At 39.1% G+C, this 16,586-nt stretch overlaps 1 protein-coding gene across 1 annotated transcript in view; it reads right to left on the minus strand.

Moving 5' to 3' along the window:
- The window catches only part of tle5 (TLE family member 5, transcriptional modulator), a gene marked incomplete at its 5' end in the record, with an annotated part of 45,584 nt that overhangs the window by 7,897 nt on the left and 21,101 nt on the right, over positions 1-16,586 (minus strand). The window contains 3 exon segments of the mRNA XM_014014184.1: positions 707-751; positions 4,925-4,988; positions 11,569-11,657. Coding sequence (XP_013869638.1) covers positions 707-751; positions 4,925-4,988; positions 11,569-11,657 — 198 coding nt within the window.

Below are 16,586 nucleotides of genomic sequence, written 5' to 3' on the forward strand. Positions count from 1 at the left end.
GTGTGTGTGTGTGTGTGTGTGTGTGTGTGTGTGTGTGTATGTGTGTTTGCACAGCATGTGTCTCAGTGGCCATTTTGGCCTTCCAACCTCCTAGCTTGTGTGGGTGCATAAATGTGAACGTTTTTAAAAAACATGGAYGCTGTTACTTCTCTCTTTGTGTGTTTCAATTTGTCAAAGCSTATTGGCTTTGGCCAATATGGACGTCTGTGTGCGCCATCAATCAAAAGGAAGGAATATGTGAGCCAGCGTGTTTGTTGATGTGTAGCTCCAGACGAGGTCACAGATAAGGGCTGGTCCTTTGGAGACCCATCGCTCTCTCTCCCACCTACAGGCTGAGCATAAATTACTACTCCAGCGTAAGCTACACAAACTGAAGCATGAGCATCAGTTTCTCCTCCCTCTGTCGTCTGAATCAAAGCACTGTTGCAACATACATTGTACAGAAAAATGTTTAAATGTATGGTTTGAACTACAAATTTTTAATTTATTTTTGTCTTTTTTGGATGGGCTCTAACAAACTTAATGCCTTTTATCCAGGAAAATTGATAAAGCTGAGTTTTTTCTGATGGTCCAATTTTCTAATTGGTAATTAGTGATCAAAGTGTAGAAAATGTGCTTTTCTCCAACCAACATCTGAAACTCTCAGTCTACACTATCACAGAAATACATAAAATTTACAGATACGTAGGATGTAAAATAAACTTACCTGTTTGTGCATCTCAATATTGAGCCCATAGGACATCTCATAGTACTAAACGGAGAAAGCAAAAGACAAACAAAAACAGGTTAAAGAGGTCAAACAAAAACATGAGCATCTTCTATGGACGAGCTACGAGAGCAAGCAAACATCTTTTTTTATTTAGTGCATGAAATCCATCATGTTTGAAGCTACTGTGAATGTCTCTTTCACATCTGACATACTTTAAGATTCTAATGTCTGAGCCCCGTTTATGAAAAGCACCGGAAAGACTACGATGCTTTTAAAAAGGCAGAGGTGCTTTTTCAACACGAAAAGCCTCGAGTGTTCTTTCTTCTCTTTTTGCCAATGTAATAGTTTTATTAGACTAAGATTACAAAGTGGAAACAGCCTTGACTGCCAGAAGACATACCCACCCTTTTTACACTGAAGGGTAAACATTAATCTACACACAATCTACATGAATCAACACAAGCGGAACTAAAGTAAAGACACAATACTGATATTTTCAAAAACTATCATGAAATTTAATTAAGCGAACTAATAAAACACACCTCAAGCCCCGTGATACGTATTTGAGATCTTAAAGTATCAAAGATGTTGCTGTTTTGCTGTGTGAACACCATAAAAAAGGAACAACAAAAGCAGGCAAAGAGCCTTTTAATGCTTGTAAGTGTGTGTGCTTGTGTATGTGTGTTCATTGTTAATGAGAGGGCCACCTTCTAGGCGTCAACCCTGTTAATCACCCACTCTGTCTGCAGGGGTCTGGTTCTGTCACTGAAAAACAAACACACTGCTCTCACACACACATTTATGTCAGTAGATTGCTCTTTCACACACACACATGCATGCACGCAGTTGTTGTTTTCTGTTCAATCTCACGCTGACAGGATGAATGCATGTGCACACACATTAGGCCCAGTGAAAACACGCACAAACACACACACACACACTGTATTTTTCTCTATAGCTGCCCACGCAGAAGGTCCCTAAAGTAATTACAGCACTGGGGAAATGGAGGTGCTGCCACTGGCTGGGGGAGTGGGGGCAACCTGATATGCTATTAGAGGAGGAGAGGGGAGATCGCAGTGGGGATACAAGACCCAGCCTGCCACTGATGGATTGGAAGCGTGTGTGTGTTTAAATGTGCGTGTGTTCGCTACATTCTGAGTCAAGCAAGTGGGTTCCAAAATACTGTATCTGTAGCTCAGTTCTACAGCAACATTTTGAGCTGAATCCCAAGATGGCTGCAAATTAAGATCTATACCCATGCCAGGTTTCAATTTCATCATAATACCCGGTTTCGTAAAATGAATCAAGTTTATATGTAATATGGTCTGTTACATTTTTAAAGAAAATCTAATTTGTGCAGTTGRGGGGCCGCTCATCCGTCATGAGGTTTTAAATTTGATATCGTGGTCCGAAATTGCGGTTTTACAGACATTATTTCTACTATAGTAAATAAAGGAAAGTAGAGAATGTTAATGATACATGCATGATTTTTTTTCTTTTCAGTAACTTGTTTGTTGGATATTTCAGGTTTCATGGCTCACTTGGCCAGGATATTTTTTTTTTGCTTTTTGCTGTTCATCTTTAAATAAATAAGATCATTTCTCTTTKTTGAAGCTACATTTTCTAAAGTTAATCTAGTGTTTGAACTGCTGAAGGCACCAGCTTGACCTATTAATCACATGACCTATTTTAATCACTCTAACCGGAAACATATACATTCTGCGACTCTGTTTTAAATTGTGTCAAAAGTAGAGAATTCAAACTACCACATTTATTTGCGTACAAGAAATTTAACCCCAAAAATCATTCAGAAAGTGCGTGTGTGTTTGTGTGGGTGTGTGTGTGTGTGTGTGGGGGTAACACAGGAGTAAATTTTGACTGACTATTTTCACGTACAACCACAAAAAGTTAGAATATTTCCACGTATATTCCCCCTCTCTCCAGTTGCACATAGCGAGGCATATAAGCAGGAGCTGTTTACTCGCCAGAATCAGGAGAAAAAAACATTTGTTTTCTTTTTCTTGTTAATCGTGATGTAAAAAAAAAGACTTTGACCGGCATGTTCTGATAAATCCATCTTAATAATTTACCAACCAGCTTCTGCTATGGTCTGGGAGCAGATTGTTTTTTCAGTGACACACAGAACCGGAAACTTACGCTGAATAGGGTTGGGCATAATCGTATCGTGTGCAATTAATCGTCAGAAAAACATTAATAGATTATTTTTTTGGCACTTGATGATTAATACGATTAATGCCACCAGGCAGACTGACTGGTAATTTCCCCGTTCAGTCTGGTCGTGATCCTCTCCGCTTCAAATATGACGAACATAAAAAAATTAATTCTGAAATTGATTTATCTATCAACACAATTTAAAATTTGATGTATAGACCAAAGTCTGTAATTTCGACAATTCGGAACAGATTTTTATGAAGAGCAAATCTTTCCCACCAAATTGGTCATGAGACCAGGACATAAGGGTGCCCAGGGACTCCAGGGGATTAATCACCAAATTAATCGTTATCGGCTAAATATCACAATTAATCGTGATTTATTTTTTTGCCAATATCGCMCAACCCTACCGCTGAATGCTCTCTGCAGCAAACCACGTCCACACACGTGTCTCCCCAAATAAYGTTTCTTCATCAGAGGGCACACCGCAAAGGCTGAAAAAWCCTGAAGTCTGTCTGAAATGAGTGGTGGCTCATAACATGATTAGATTTCTTTATGCTTTTTAAGCAAAAAAAAGATGTATTATACTTGAGATTGTATTATACATGAATAAATACGGTACACACCAGTTTTTAAATTGTGCCGAAAAGCTAAATAAAACCAGGTTTATAATAAATAGCTTACACCACTGTTTTTCAGAACATGACTGTCCTATTAGATGTGCGTTGCAGCTGTAGTCAGCAGGAAACACGGTGGTCTCATGGAAAAACACAGCTCAATCTGCCRTCAGTCTCATCCTTCTCTYAAGCCATAAAAACATAAAGCACCTGACCTCCTTTCTGAACAAGGCTCAAAATTATTTGACAAKTGCCAAAATTCTTCAGGAAGAAGAAATTAAAAAGATGCGAATGTTGAATGAAGTTCGGCGGCAACTGAGAGACAGCAAGAGTGGGAGAAACTAACTTAACACGTGATAGACCATAAACCCCCTATATCACAGTATTACCTAAAGATACGTCGGTATGAAAAAGATTAATTTCACCCCAACCCTAGTAGAAACTTATAACCAAATAGAAATGTGAAGCTTAAATGCACCAACAAGACCTTTCAACGAGATGTGAGTCCACTTTGTTGCACAGCTTCTTTTTCATTTAGCTGAATTTACCACTATGACAAATCCCAACCATATTATTACACACATACAATCCTGCTCTGCTGTAAAATGGCAATCATGCATTGCAGACCAATGCAAACTGTTAACAAGACTAAAGGAACACGTAAAAGCTGTAACTTGTGCTCCAGAGCACAAAAAACATACAAGTGTAAATACTGAGCACTGATGAAAACCCTCAATTTTCTTCTCACTACTTTCTGTTGATAATATCAGCGTGTGGGCCAGGAGAGGGTTTGCTGAACCATCAAAGGAATAAAGAAATCTCAGGGTAAATGAAGAAGCAGGCTTTCATCAAACCATCAAAATGCTCAAGATTACAATTATTTTTACCATTTCCTTTACAACGAAGAATTTGCAAATAGTGCAACAGTCAGAACATGTATTTTAAACACTCCAACACAACATTTTTTTTAATTTTTGACTTTTTAATCACTTTTGCTAGCCTTAAAAACAAAAACAAAAACAAAAAAAAAAAAACAACAACTAAGCAAGTGTGTCCAGTTCGCGTGTCTCCATTGGCCTGCTGATGGTGGAGAGAGCAGTGTGGCGGCAAAGATTAGATGAGATTAAAGCCAGTCAGAGGATCAATTAGAGGCAAAACATCAGACGGCTACACAGCTATGGCTAGCAACAATGAGATTAGCCCCGAGGTGGAGCAGAGAGCAGGCAAGCACAATTCTGTTTGTGCATTTGTGTGAGTATGTGTTGAAAAACACAAAGGAGGATGGGAAACACAGTGGATATGAAAGGAGTTTACACTACTGTATATTTACAGACTGATCAATCAGTGCTTCCTTGAATATAAACATTTTAAAAAATGGTTAAATACACAGCTGAGCATCACATACAGTAGACATAGATTAACTCACCATGATATAATGGCGCTGCATCTCAGACTTCTCACTCGCCAACTTGTCACATTCGAGCTTCAAACTGGAGAGAGGCAGACAGAGCAGAGGAGCAAAGTCAAAAATTCTCATTCAGCTCAACAGTCTCTCTTCTAAAGTGCTGACACGCGGCGACTTCTCTACCCCCTTCATCATCATTAACTACACTTTCACCTGCAGCACTGTCATTACTTTCATCGTCACCTTCATCTTCATCATTACCGAGCCCATTTTCATCATCTTCTTCGCCACCACCATCTATATCATGACTGCCACCTCTATCATCATCACTGCTGTCGTACTAACCTTTCTGTGACAGTGTTCTCACTTTGACAGGTGCTGAATGACAGGAGGGGGGGGGGGGGCTGATTCTGGTTTTGATGAGATGAACTCGCTCTGAATTGTAGAACATCTAGCTCAGCCAAAACATTCGCTTTCTTATCCAGATTAAACAACGCTGGAAAAGTTTAAACATGCTACAAGAACGCCCTCTGTAACTCGGGCCTTGCGACAGCCATTAACCGTAATCATGTCAATGCTGATGTCACGCAAGGAGACATGTCAAAGGAGAGTACGTCAACAAGTCAAGCTGATTGTCAAATAGAAATGACAAAAACTGCCTCGCCGTGGATTTGATTGAAGCACTCAGTTAAAAAGTGCCAGTTCCAGAAGGCTTCGTTTACCCGTAGAACTTAAGRTTGAATAAAATATGTTCAGACACACTGTGGGAAGGTTTAGACTTAGGATAAGTCAGCAGCCTGTTTCAAGGTGGCTAGGTCTATGCAGGGATGTTCTTCTCAGCTGTCTGCAGGAATGACAGCTCGATTGGAGCCAACGCCGGCTGAGTCTTCATCATAGTTAATCTCAACTGGCAGACAGAAAACAGTTTTACACATAGCTAATGATGTGAACATCCTCGTGCATGCAGTAGATATGTTTCCTTCTATAATCAGCACACCAGATGCCGTCATTTCAGATTTGTTTGTTTATTGTTGCCCTGACTTAAGCTCGGTTTCTTACGAAAACAAAAAGGAATCGCAGAAATTTAAGGGTCTTGTTTAATTTCTAAATGTCAATTCCAGCTTCAAAGTAAGTTGGTTTAGTTTATTTAGACATTTTACTAAAATATCTAAAATCATGGCAAAAGCAAAGTTCAATCTCTTTCTTTGTGTACAATACATCGATCCACATCAATATAATGATTAAATGGTTAAAGATTCAGTGACATCAAGGCTAAAAGGAAAAAAAAATCATATGACCAATGTGGATTTCATAGATGGACTTATGATATTACATCATTTCGATCACAGACTTCTGAATTGAATTGTCATTGTCTAACGACAGACTGTGTGATAGAGAAACACTGTATCGTCATCCAAACAAATCGATGCATCGTATTGTGATAAAGCTGCTGATTTACACCCTAAGCATGTTATGGAAAACAGTCATCAGATTGTACTAAAATTAAATGAACATTAGACGAATGACACTTTTTTAAACAACAACAAACAATCTAAATGCAAAAGTAGTGTATGAGACAAATGGCATGGCCTTACAACTTCCACAGCAACTAAAGAGGTAAAACCAACCAGAGTCTGTTATTAAAAAGATCATTGGCAGGTGTGAGCACAAAGTCATTTTGTTTTCAAGGCAAACACCACATAGCAACAGAAGATATCAGGGAAATGGAACAGCTGCTGCTCGATCTGTGGGTTTTTGTCTGACTCGGGGTGAAATCAGACGCCAAAACGGGAAGTGAGTCTACTGTTTCAGGAGCTTCGACACTTAGAACAGTGCTGAAAGATGCAGAGTTATTAAACATTTGTGTGGGGGTCTTAATTAGAAATAATGTAGGCATAATGTTTAAGGTGTTTTAAACCCTGCCTGAGYGTAGAAAACATTCAAGACAGCCTTCTAGTGTTGCTCTCCCAGCTAAAGTTTGTAATGGAGCAAAAAACAAAAACTAAACACAAATGTCTTGGCTGAGAGAGAAGCCATGAGGAAACCTTGTTTCTCTAAATAAGAACCTGGTTCTATGACTTAGGTTTGCCAAGTTACATGTGAACAAACCACAACACTTTGAAAACAGCCTTTGTTGATCAGATGGGACATAGGAAGATGTCTTTTCATGTTTTTCAAAAATGAAACAAATGCTGATGATACTWTTTATTTATCTGCTATATTATGATGAATAAAGTAGTCATTACTCTTTTGATAAGAAACACCTCATGCAATCATGTTAAAACCAAGACATCCTATTAGGGAGGCAGGATATCAGCATTCATATCGGTATCGGCCAATATTGGTTATTTTTTAGAATATTGTATCGGTCTGATATGTAAGAGTGGGCCAATATTGATGTCCGATATAATTTCCCACTTTTTAGCTTAGTGTTTCTGTTTTGGGAGGGGAAATGGTTGGTTGAGCAGCATCTGTTTGATCATGATAGTGATATTTACGCTGCGTAACCAGGAATAACTGAAGTAGGGAGCCGTGTCAGAGGTCTGGTTGTTTATTTATCGTATCAAAAAAAGACCCAAGTGTGTTTGTGCGCATATGTTTAATATAATTTGTGTGTTTATGTAATATCGGTAAATATCGGTTATAGGCCATAACAGCAATAATTATGTTGGATATAGATATCGGCTGAAATTTTCATATCGGTTGCATCCCTACATCCTATTTCTTTCTTCCACAAAGCTGAGAATTAAAGGTTTTAGTTGGACAGAATTTAAAGGGGCAATATCATGTAAAATCAACTTTTTCGAGTTTTATATCATGTTATAATGCTATACTCTCATATAAAACATGCCCAAAGCCTTGCTTTGACTCATGCATGTTGGAGAAATCCTGCAGCGTCTTTTGGCAGCCATGCTGAGGAAGAAAACGACAGTTGGGGACCAGAAACGCCTTTTGGGACCAGAAACGCCCCTGGGACGTGTCTTTAAGCTGAACTTCCCCATCACGGCTTCAAAGCGTTTATAAGAGGAAGTGATGAGAAGATAAGTTTATTTTCTATTTAAACATAAAAACAGCATTTTAATAACAACTAAAGGTGGCATAGATACTTTATTATGGTATAGTATTTAAATATGTGCCTGAAAAACACATAATATTGCCCCTTTGAAAGATAAAACTGGTCAATTAATATCGAAACCAAAAATAATCAAGGAGCACCAGGAAAGTAATTTACTAGTTGAAATAAAACTAAGTTTGTTACCTGGTAGATGTAAAAAAAAGTGTTGGTGCACTTTAAAGTTAGATAACTGTTAATACCATGGTGACTACTTATACCTCTTGMACAAGGGTGAGATTTTTTAGTATAAAGGGCAGACCTAAACTATAGCCTAATAAAGTGAATGATCACTTACCCAAAACACTTATTTTTTCTCCAGCAAAAAAAAAACCTTTCTACTATCCCCGYGCATACACATGGGCTATATAACAAGTTGTCATGACGACAGGCGTCCTCACTGGATTGGCTCGGTGCCTCCGCTGATTGCTGCTCGGCAGCCCCAGGGTCTGCACCGCTGTTCTCAAACGACACTTTGATGGAGTTTTATTGCTGTTCCTTCCGCCTCTAAATCGCTCCTGSTGTCATCTTTATTTTGATTTATGTATTCCCTGATCTATTTATGCATGTGAAATAGGGGAGGGGAGAAGAGGTGGGGGAAATGGAGTGAGTTTGGGGGCAGGGGTGGGGTTGGGCGTGCGTGTGAAGAGGAAGACAACGACAGCTACAATGCTTGGCACTATACCCAGGGGAACGCCTGCGGTACAGTTGCCTTTTAAAGTTATCAGCAACAGACGAGCTAAGCGTAGCAGCAGAGTGCTACAAAAACCTCGCTTGTGGCTCCCCAGACCCCCACCCTATYCCTCCTCCTGAGTCAATAGGCACTGTATGCATGTTCAGTATGCTCAGACAAAAGAGGTATTCTTTTAACTGCGCCCTCAGTCTCTGAAAAGGGTTAAACGGTGCTGCTCACTGTTGTGGGAATAACAAAACCAAAGGCGAGAGGAGAGAAAAAAAAAAGACGCGGAGGGCGTTATTGCAGCATCAGAATCCTCTGCATACAAGAGCGATCAGGCCACAGCAGGGATTTCACACAAGCTAAGCTTTCATGTGCTTTTGACTGTCTCTGCAACTGGCAGAGGCAAGCCTCTGGATAGTTCTGCGAGCACAGGTACAGAGGAACAAACCGAGCTCATCCGGAAGGAAGGAGGGCTTCAAAGACTCTTTTCTCACAAAGAGATGCTCACTAAGATGTAAACCCTGTGGCATCCCCCTTTGTAGAACAGCTATCAAACAGATCAGTGAAGGTCAGCCTTTGGAAATAAGCTCTGGAACTGGAAGCAGTATTTAAGCACTACAGGAACAGATCAGTAATTTAGAATTGAATTATACGTAAAGAGCAAATAAGTAGAGAAAAAAATAGAACAAAAGATACATATCTAAATTTTACCACATTATGAAGGGATTTTTAGAATTAACAACACATTTTACTCCAGGCAATTCAGTTTTTTCTATCAACTCCAAAATATTTTCTTGAGGCTTTCTTATTAAGAATGATGTAATTTGGTCCCAACAGTAGCTGCATAAATTCACTCGATGTTATTTTAGGTTGTTAGTTATTAGAGTGTTTTTGAAATGAATTAAGTGGATATGTCCTAACGAGGATTTGCATGTTTGACTAAACTACTGTACAGGTAAACAATTTTACATCTAACCAAGWGTTCCTCATTTTTATGCGTTAAAATTTTTCTGTAGAATAAATCAAATTAATTTTTATGTCTTTACAATAACAGCTCACACTGCTGAACTAGTCTATATTATATATGAGAGTTATGATTATGGGTTTTTAATAGTACGTTTGTCCATCTGTTAGCAAAATACTTCTTGAACCACTTGTTGGGTTGTAATAAAATTCTCAAAGTAATTATTAGACGTACATCGATAACTTTTTGCGTCAAGTGGATTCACGGAAGCAGGCACAACTAATCAAGCTTAGCAAACACAAAAATTATTCTTATACTACGTTAACACCAAACGTGTTTTGAGCATCTAAAACGCACCCAACACCTCAAGTTGGACGCACTACATTCAGACTGGACGCGCGTCTGAAGATAGGAGGAGCGTCGAGGTTTTTTCAGGCCTGTCTTTAATGGCTAATGAAATAAAGATAAAATAAAGAAAATGACTTTGCTTTATTTACTAAAGAGCAATCGAAAGTTGCGCTCACCAGATAATTATTTCACCCGATAATTTTGAGGCAGTCTGTTCGGTGAGTTTCACCACACCAGGATCTGTGAGCTGACGGACTGTTTTTTGTCCCGAGCCCAGTTTAACATCGCGGTCAGTTTAACGAGCTGCTGACCCACATCGGTGCTGATATCTCCAGCCAGAACACCAACTACGACGGTTGAATTTAGCTAAAGAGCTGCTGTCCGTCTGTTTCAGGTTAGTGGGGAACATTCAGGAAACCGTCACGTGGTAAAATGATTCTCTCTGATTGGTTGACGCGGCGCGTCGAGCAGCAAAGTTCCGATTATTGAACTCGACTGTTGGCTGCTTTGGATGCACCGCATGCACGTCCAACACTCAACCGCTTCATTGCGCGCTGCGCTAAATGCTCTACACGCGCCGCGAGACTCCTATACGCACGCCCACCACAGACTTTTTGCATGTAAACCGGCTGCTCCTGCAGCTCGAGATGCATTCAGTGTGAATCCAGCTTTATTCCCTTTACATATATCGAGCTACAGTATGCTGTGGTAGTAGCCAAGTGTCATCTCAAACACAATTCAAGTGCTATCAGATTGAATGAGATCTTTGTTTAAAACTTTGGTATGCACTTCTTGAAGAAATGCATGTTACTCAGTGCTAAATTCATTTATTTTTAAGGATTTATGGTAGTTTACATTCTAAACGAAGCCTTTGTACCATCTTCTGGAGTCAGACAAATCTCTACCACATTTTCTTTTTTTATCTGGACTTGTCTTGAAGCACCTATGACAGGAAAATAACATAATGATTGTGCCATCGCTTTGTCCCTCATGGTTAAAGTTGCTCTGTGGTTTCCTCCAAATCCAAAGACATTTAGGTAGCTGTTGTTAAACTCCCAACATGTTGTCACATGCTTTTAGAAAAGAGCAATCCTGCCTGGTCATTTTACCCTAAATACCTTTAGTAGAGTGTTGCACTCCCCTTGTTGCAAACAAACTCTGGATCTAAACTGTAGTCGCTGGTTGCTGAATTATTGTATGAGTAGTCTGTTTTGCTAGTACGTTTCATTGCGTCTCAAATCTTTGTTTTAACTAACCATGAAATACTGCACTGGATTGATACATTTTACATTAAAGACATTTTAAGATGTGGAGAAAAAAAAATCAAACCGGTCAAAAATGTTATTCTTGTGCCTGAGTGTATAGGGACATAATATCATTTGAATTAGTCACCATCAACAAAATATTACAGCTCTGCTTAACAAGCCGCAGTCTGTAAACATGATCACAAAAAAAAAAAAAAACACTGAGAAAAAACATACATTATACAACAAAAAACCTGCACTTGGCAGGCTGACATTCTAGATGTGTGTACTGGTGGATGCGTGTGTCAGTGTGAGCACCTGTGATATTGTGCTTGAAGAAACTGGAACTCATCCTTGATCCTGTCACAAGAGTCAGAGGTTGTGAATTTCAGCTGCTGCGATGAGGCCTGCCAGAAAGATTCAATGAGAAGAAACACAAGAAAGGAAACTGTGAGAATTAAATGCAGAAAAGAGGAAGTGCAAATGAGGACAAATGGCTTGAGTATGGTAAATTTAAAAAAATGAGGATAAAATTAAAGTATTTCTATGTGGTTACAGTCAAACAAGTATGTGACTTCTTAAGACTGGTTGCCAATTCCATAAATGCAATTTCAACACTGATCATTGCTGATATCCACTTCTTCACTACTATCACAAATCTAAGCCGAACTTTGTCAATTTTGTTGTGGCAGTAAATAAAGAAATAATATGTTGCATGAATCTGCATTAAAATGCCACTCATGTCAAGTCAAAACGACCTAGATCTGTTTCAATAGACGTCTAGCTTCATCGTTTTTCTAACTTAGTTTTTTATGAGAATAAAAGAAATCTTTAATAAAATTGAACATACAGTATATCCTATTCTGCAACACAATGGACATTTCAGTTAGCAAACAATCTGTCATGTATTTTTTCTCTCTCTACTTAATGTTTTGCATTTAAAGAACTATGTTAAAGAACCAACCAAAGGCATAGTTTCAGGATGTAAAAATATTTTATTTCAAAAGATTTTTTTAACGTTTTGGATCAATTCTTCATTCAACAAATTTGGTATATGTTTTGAGAAAAAAAGTTTTTACTATGAAATTTATATTATTTTGAAAATGAAAATGCATTAAGTCTGGAGAAGGCAAATATATGTAGTGAAACAAAAACTGTGACTTCAGCCATAAATTTATTAAATGTCATGAGACGTATTTGTATAATCAGGCTGCTATCGCATATATAAACCTCTAATCCACACAGGCCACAGTGTTGCTTGGAGACAGAGGTTTCTCCTGTAAAGCAAAATAACCTCTTTCCACTATCTCCCAAGCCAGCGTGGCATGGACCAAATTCAGCAAACAACAACTCGGCTATATGGATCTGTGCCACACGAAGCTTGTGCCAACATTTGGCAACAGAGAGTCACACAACTGACACGGCATTGTGTGCATGTTTTGTTAAAGTGTGTGTGTGTGTCTCCCCAGTTTGCCAGAGGGTAGTGTTGTTGCTCAAAAGCCGATTTCCTCCCAGTGAATCCCAGTATGCAAACGTTTAAAATACCAAAGTTTGAGTCAACTGCCTTAGGTAAATGGGACAAGAAAAATGAAGAAGAAAATAAACTGAAAATGAAAAACAATTAAATAAAGAGAAACAGCACAGAAGACAAGAACAACATGACATAACAAAATAAAGCCACAACGTACTGATTAGAACTTCTAAGATGTAATCTTTTTTTTTCCCTGGGAGATGTCACAAACAGTTGTTTGGCAATTTTGGATGTCAAAAATCAAGTAATCTGTAGATAAACAAAACAAGTGTAGGCAGAAGCTTAAAAAGNGTGTGTGTGTGTGTGTGTGTGTGTGTGTGTGTGTGTGTGTGTGTGTGTGTGCGCGGTGGTACTGGGGGTGGGGGCTGCTCATCAACCCTAATTTAAATTCAAGCCTAGTTTGACAACATGTTCAAATGTTCAACTGTCGCTCTTGGTTGAGTTTAGTAAGTGGTCTTTCCACTTCAGAGAACACTTCCTTATCTGTTGTCATCTAGCCTGTCTACACTTTTACTGTGCACTTTTAGTTTGGTCTTTCTGATTGAGTAAATATGTTGAACCCTGAGGGCAAAAAGTACACAGGAGTTTTTTTTTCTCCCCCCATCAAGGGAATAGCAGTTGTCAGTAAGGGCAACCAGATCAAAGGAAGTGGTCGGCAATGGTCAACATCTGGTTGCCTGGGGGAATAAGATAAATGTTACACCTGACCTTCTGCCTGAAACATTTTCACTAACTTTAACACAGATCAGAGCTTTACACCGCAAAGGTTAAAGGTTCTGACCCCGGCTCTAAATTGTCTTCATCTGGCAGACGACAGTTTTTTTTAGGGATGCACTGGGTGTGTGAGACAATATTGGTATCCAGTTTATTTTATTGAACCAACCCACACAAACTCATATGAATATTTCATTTATTATTATTCAACAATCAACTGAAACACATGTTGACCATAAAGAATTTTGATCAACAGTTTTTTTTAGTCTGCAGCAGGTTACAAGCCTTTATCACGCTTCAAATAAATACACTTTACAAAGGTAAGACAAAATAAATCAAATGCAAGTTCCAGGAAGCTGGGATTTATCAATTCAAGCCAATCAAGGTGAAAACTTGCTTGTACTGATGGTTTAGTGCACCTTTAGTAATTTCATACAAAACTGCCTGAAGATAGGGACTAGAAACAGAATACAGACCAGAAAATTGAGGTTTTACCATAACTGCTGAAAAAAATTACATGAAAATAAAAACCCTGAAGAAAACCAGGACGTTAGGCTCTTAATGATAATACTGAATGTGCCACAATTACTACCAAATAACGAGAGATTTTGGGTCTAAACTAGCCTCATCCAATATACAGCGCTAATGTTTGTCTTCGCTCTGTCAGCGACCAAAACAAGGTGCTCTACAAGAACCTGAGTGCACAACAGATTGACGCCCAAAATGTCAATGAAATACTGCCGCAATATTGTGACACATGCCATCTGCTGTGACAAAAAAGCAGCCATGTGCTGTGTTAGTGAATATGTATTTGTTCAAGAGTGAGGCTAGGCTATTTGTGTGTGTGCGCAGATGTGTTTGTAAATGCTGTGAAGAAACAGACTAGAAAAGGTGTATAGACATCCTAGACTAAAAAAAAAACTGATTGGAGAAATACTGTATGTTTGTGTGTCAGCACTGGTGTGTGTCTGTGTAATAAAGCTTCTAGGTATAACTGAACACAATAAGAACAAATATTCACTACTAAGAATCACACAAAAGAACACGACAGCCCACACAAACATCCCCTCACATGCAAAATTTGCATTGTGAACTCACACACACACGTGCACACACATAGCACCTCGATGTAGGACGATCTCTAATTTGATTCTGCCCTGCTCCTTTGAGACGTAATTAAAGCATTAAAAAGCTTTGTGGGCTGCTGAGGCAATTGAGACAGTCTTCAGCGAATAAATGGGATTCATCGTTTCAGGAAATTGCTGCCCCCACCCCCACCCGCTAACCCTAAGCCCACTCACCCCCCCAGACATACACACACTTTCTGGTCTCATCATCTGGTCCAATCCATGTGAAATCTTCTGTGAACCATTATGTCTATTTTAAATAAGAATCAGACTAAGGCTTATTCTGCTCAATAGATCAGTCAACAAAACCAACGGGAAGAGATGGAGATTACAGAGGGGTGGGGGCTTAGTTTCACACACACACACACACACACACACACACACACACACACACACACACACACCACCATAGAGTGATTAGACACACCAACAGTAAATTAATACAGTAGAGCATTTTGACACNCACACACACACACACACACACACACACACACACACACACACACACACACACACACACACACACACACACACACACTAACAGCAGGATAAAAACATCTTCCGCAGTTTAAATCCTGCCTGAGGCAAGCTGCAGTGTTGGGATTGTATTTCCTGGAGCACTGCCTGACTGTTTACATCTCAGTCGGAGTGTGTTTGTGTGTGGTATACGCATGAGTGTTCATGTGTATGGTGGGAGGGATGGAGTCTTGGCATTGTAATCACTCACTAATGACTGGATGTTATCTCACTCCCACTCTTAAATGAATGCAGAAGATCCACAGTGACGAACGGTTGCCCTATTTTTCACTGCCAGGTTGTCTGTTTGTTCCATAGCAACGGTCTCAGGGATGCTATTAAAGCCAGCTGCCTCTTCTGTCCATCACAGATTTGCACTGCTATATTTGCATGTAAAGGATATTAGCTACAGTATAAAATAATCATTCAGGAAAAGCGATTTACCAAATGACTAAAATGAAAACTATTTTGTGCAAACTGTAAGCCTTTTGTGATATCAAAAACAGGTTTGTGTACAGAATGTGTTTTAAGCCTGTTTTACACTCCTTCCGAATTGCTGAAATTGGCTCAGATTGTCACAGTTTTATGACGAAAATTACGTCAATGTTTTCAGCGTCGACTCTGCCACCTCTTTTGTCACAACCCGCTGGCAAAACTTTTTACCTCCCTTCACATAAGAACTTATTGTGTAATTGGTCAGAAGAGAAGTTCGTGGGAGTGTTTGTTCATGCTGAAAGCACTCGACGCTCCGTTTTGCTTCAACTACTTGCTTAAAAACAAAAACAACAAAAAAGAATGATTCGCTTTCAGAAGCCGACCGCTGTAAGCTACCAGGAAGTAGACATTTATAAATATGGTCAAACGACCAGAAACTCATGGATGGAGATAAAACAGAATGATGAATGAATGAATGAATGTGACTGATAACAAYTGCAGAGCTTTAAAGGGATCCCTGATTAGTTGTAACATTAGACTTTATTTGATAAACATTTATTTTAACTGTAAAATAAAGACTGTAAACATACTGTTTAGTTTTGCAATTTTAAAAAACATCTTTTAACATGGACAGAGCCACTTTATTTACACACAAAGCATTCTGAGTAAATTATGACGGGGATAGGTCATTGGTGCGAGGCTGCTAGCGAGCTATATCCACCCTGAAGGTTAATCTTGGAAAATATCTGACGATCGACTCTTTTAAATGAAACCAGAGAGTGTTGACAGAGAGGAGAAGGTAGAAATGACTCAGCCTGTRACTGAAAATATGGATGGAGGACAACAGAGCTGCTTCATGGAAGAAGAACCTCAGATTAGCCTGTTAGTCTTTGCTAACAGGCTTTGTTTTGCTTCCATTTAAAAGAGACGATCGTCAGCTACAGTATATGGTGGATATAGCTCGCTAGCAGCCTCGCACCGATGACCTACCCACATCATCATTTACCCAGAAT

This window comes from Austrofundulus limnaeus, unplaced genomic scaffold (assembly GCF_001266775.1).
Source record: "Austrofundulus limnaeus strain Quisiro unplaced genomic scaffold, Austrofundulus_limnaeus-1.0 Scaffold111, whole genome shotgun sequence".
NCBI classification, from domain to species: domain Eukaryota; kingdom Metazoa; phylum Chordata; class Actinopteri; order Cyprinodontiformes; family Rivulidae; genus Austrofundulus; species Austrofundulus limnaeus.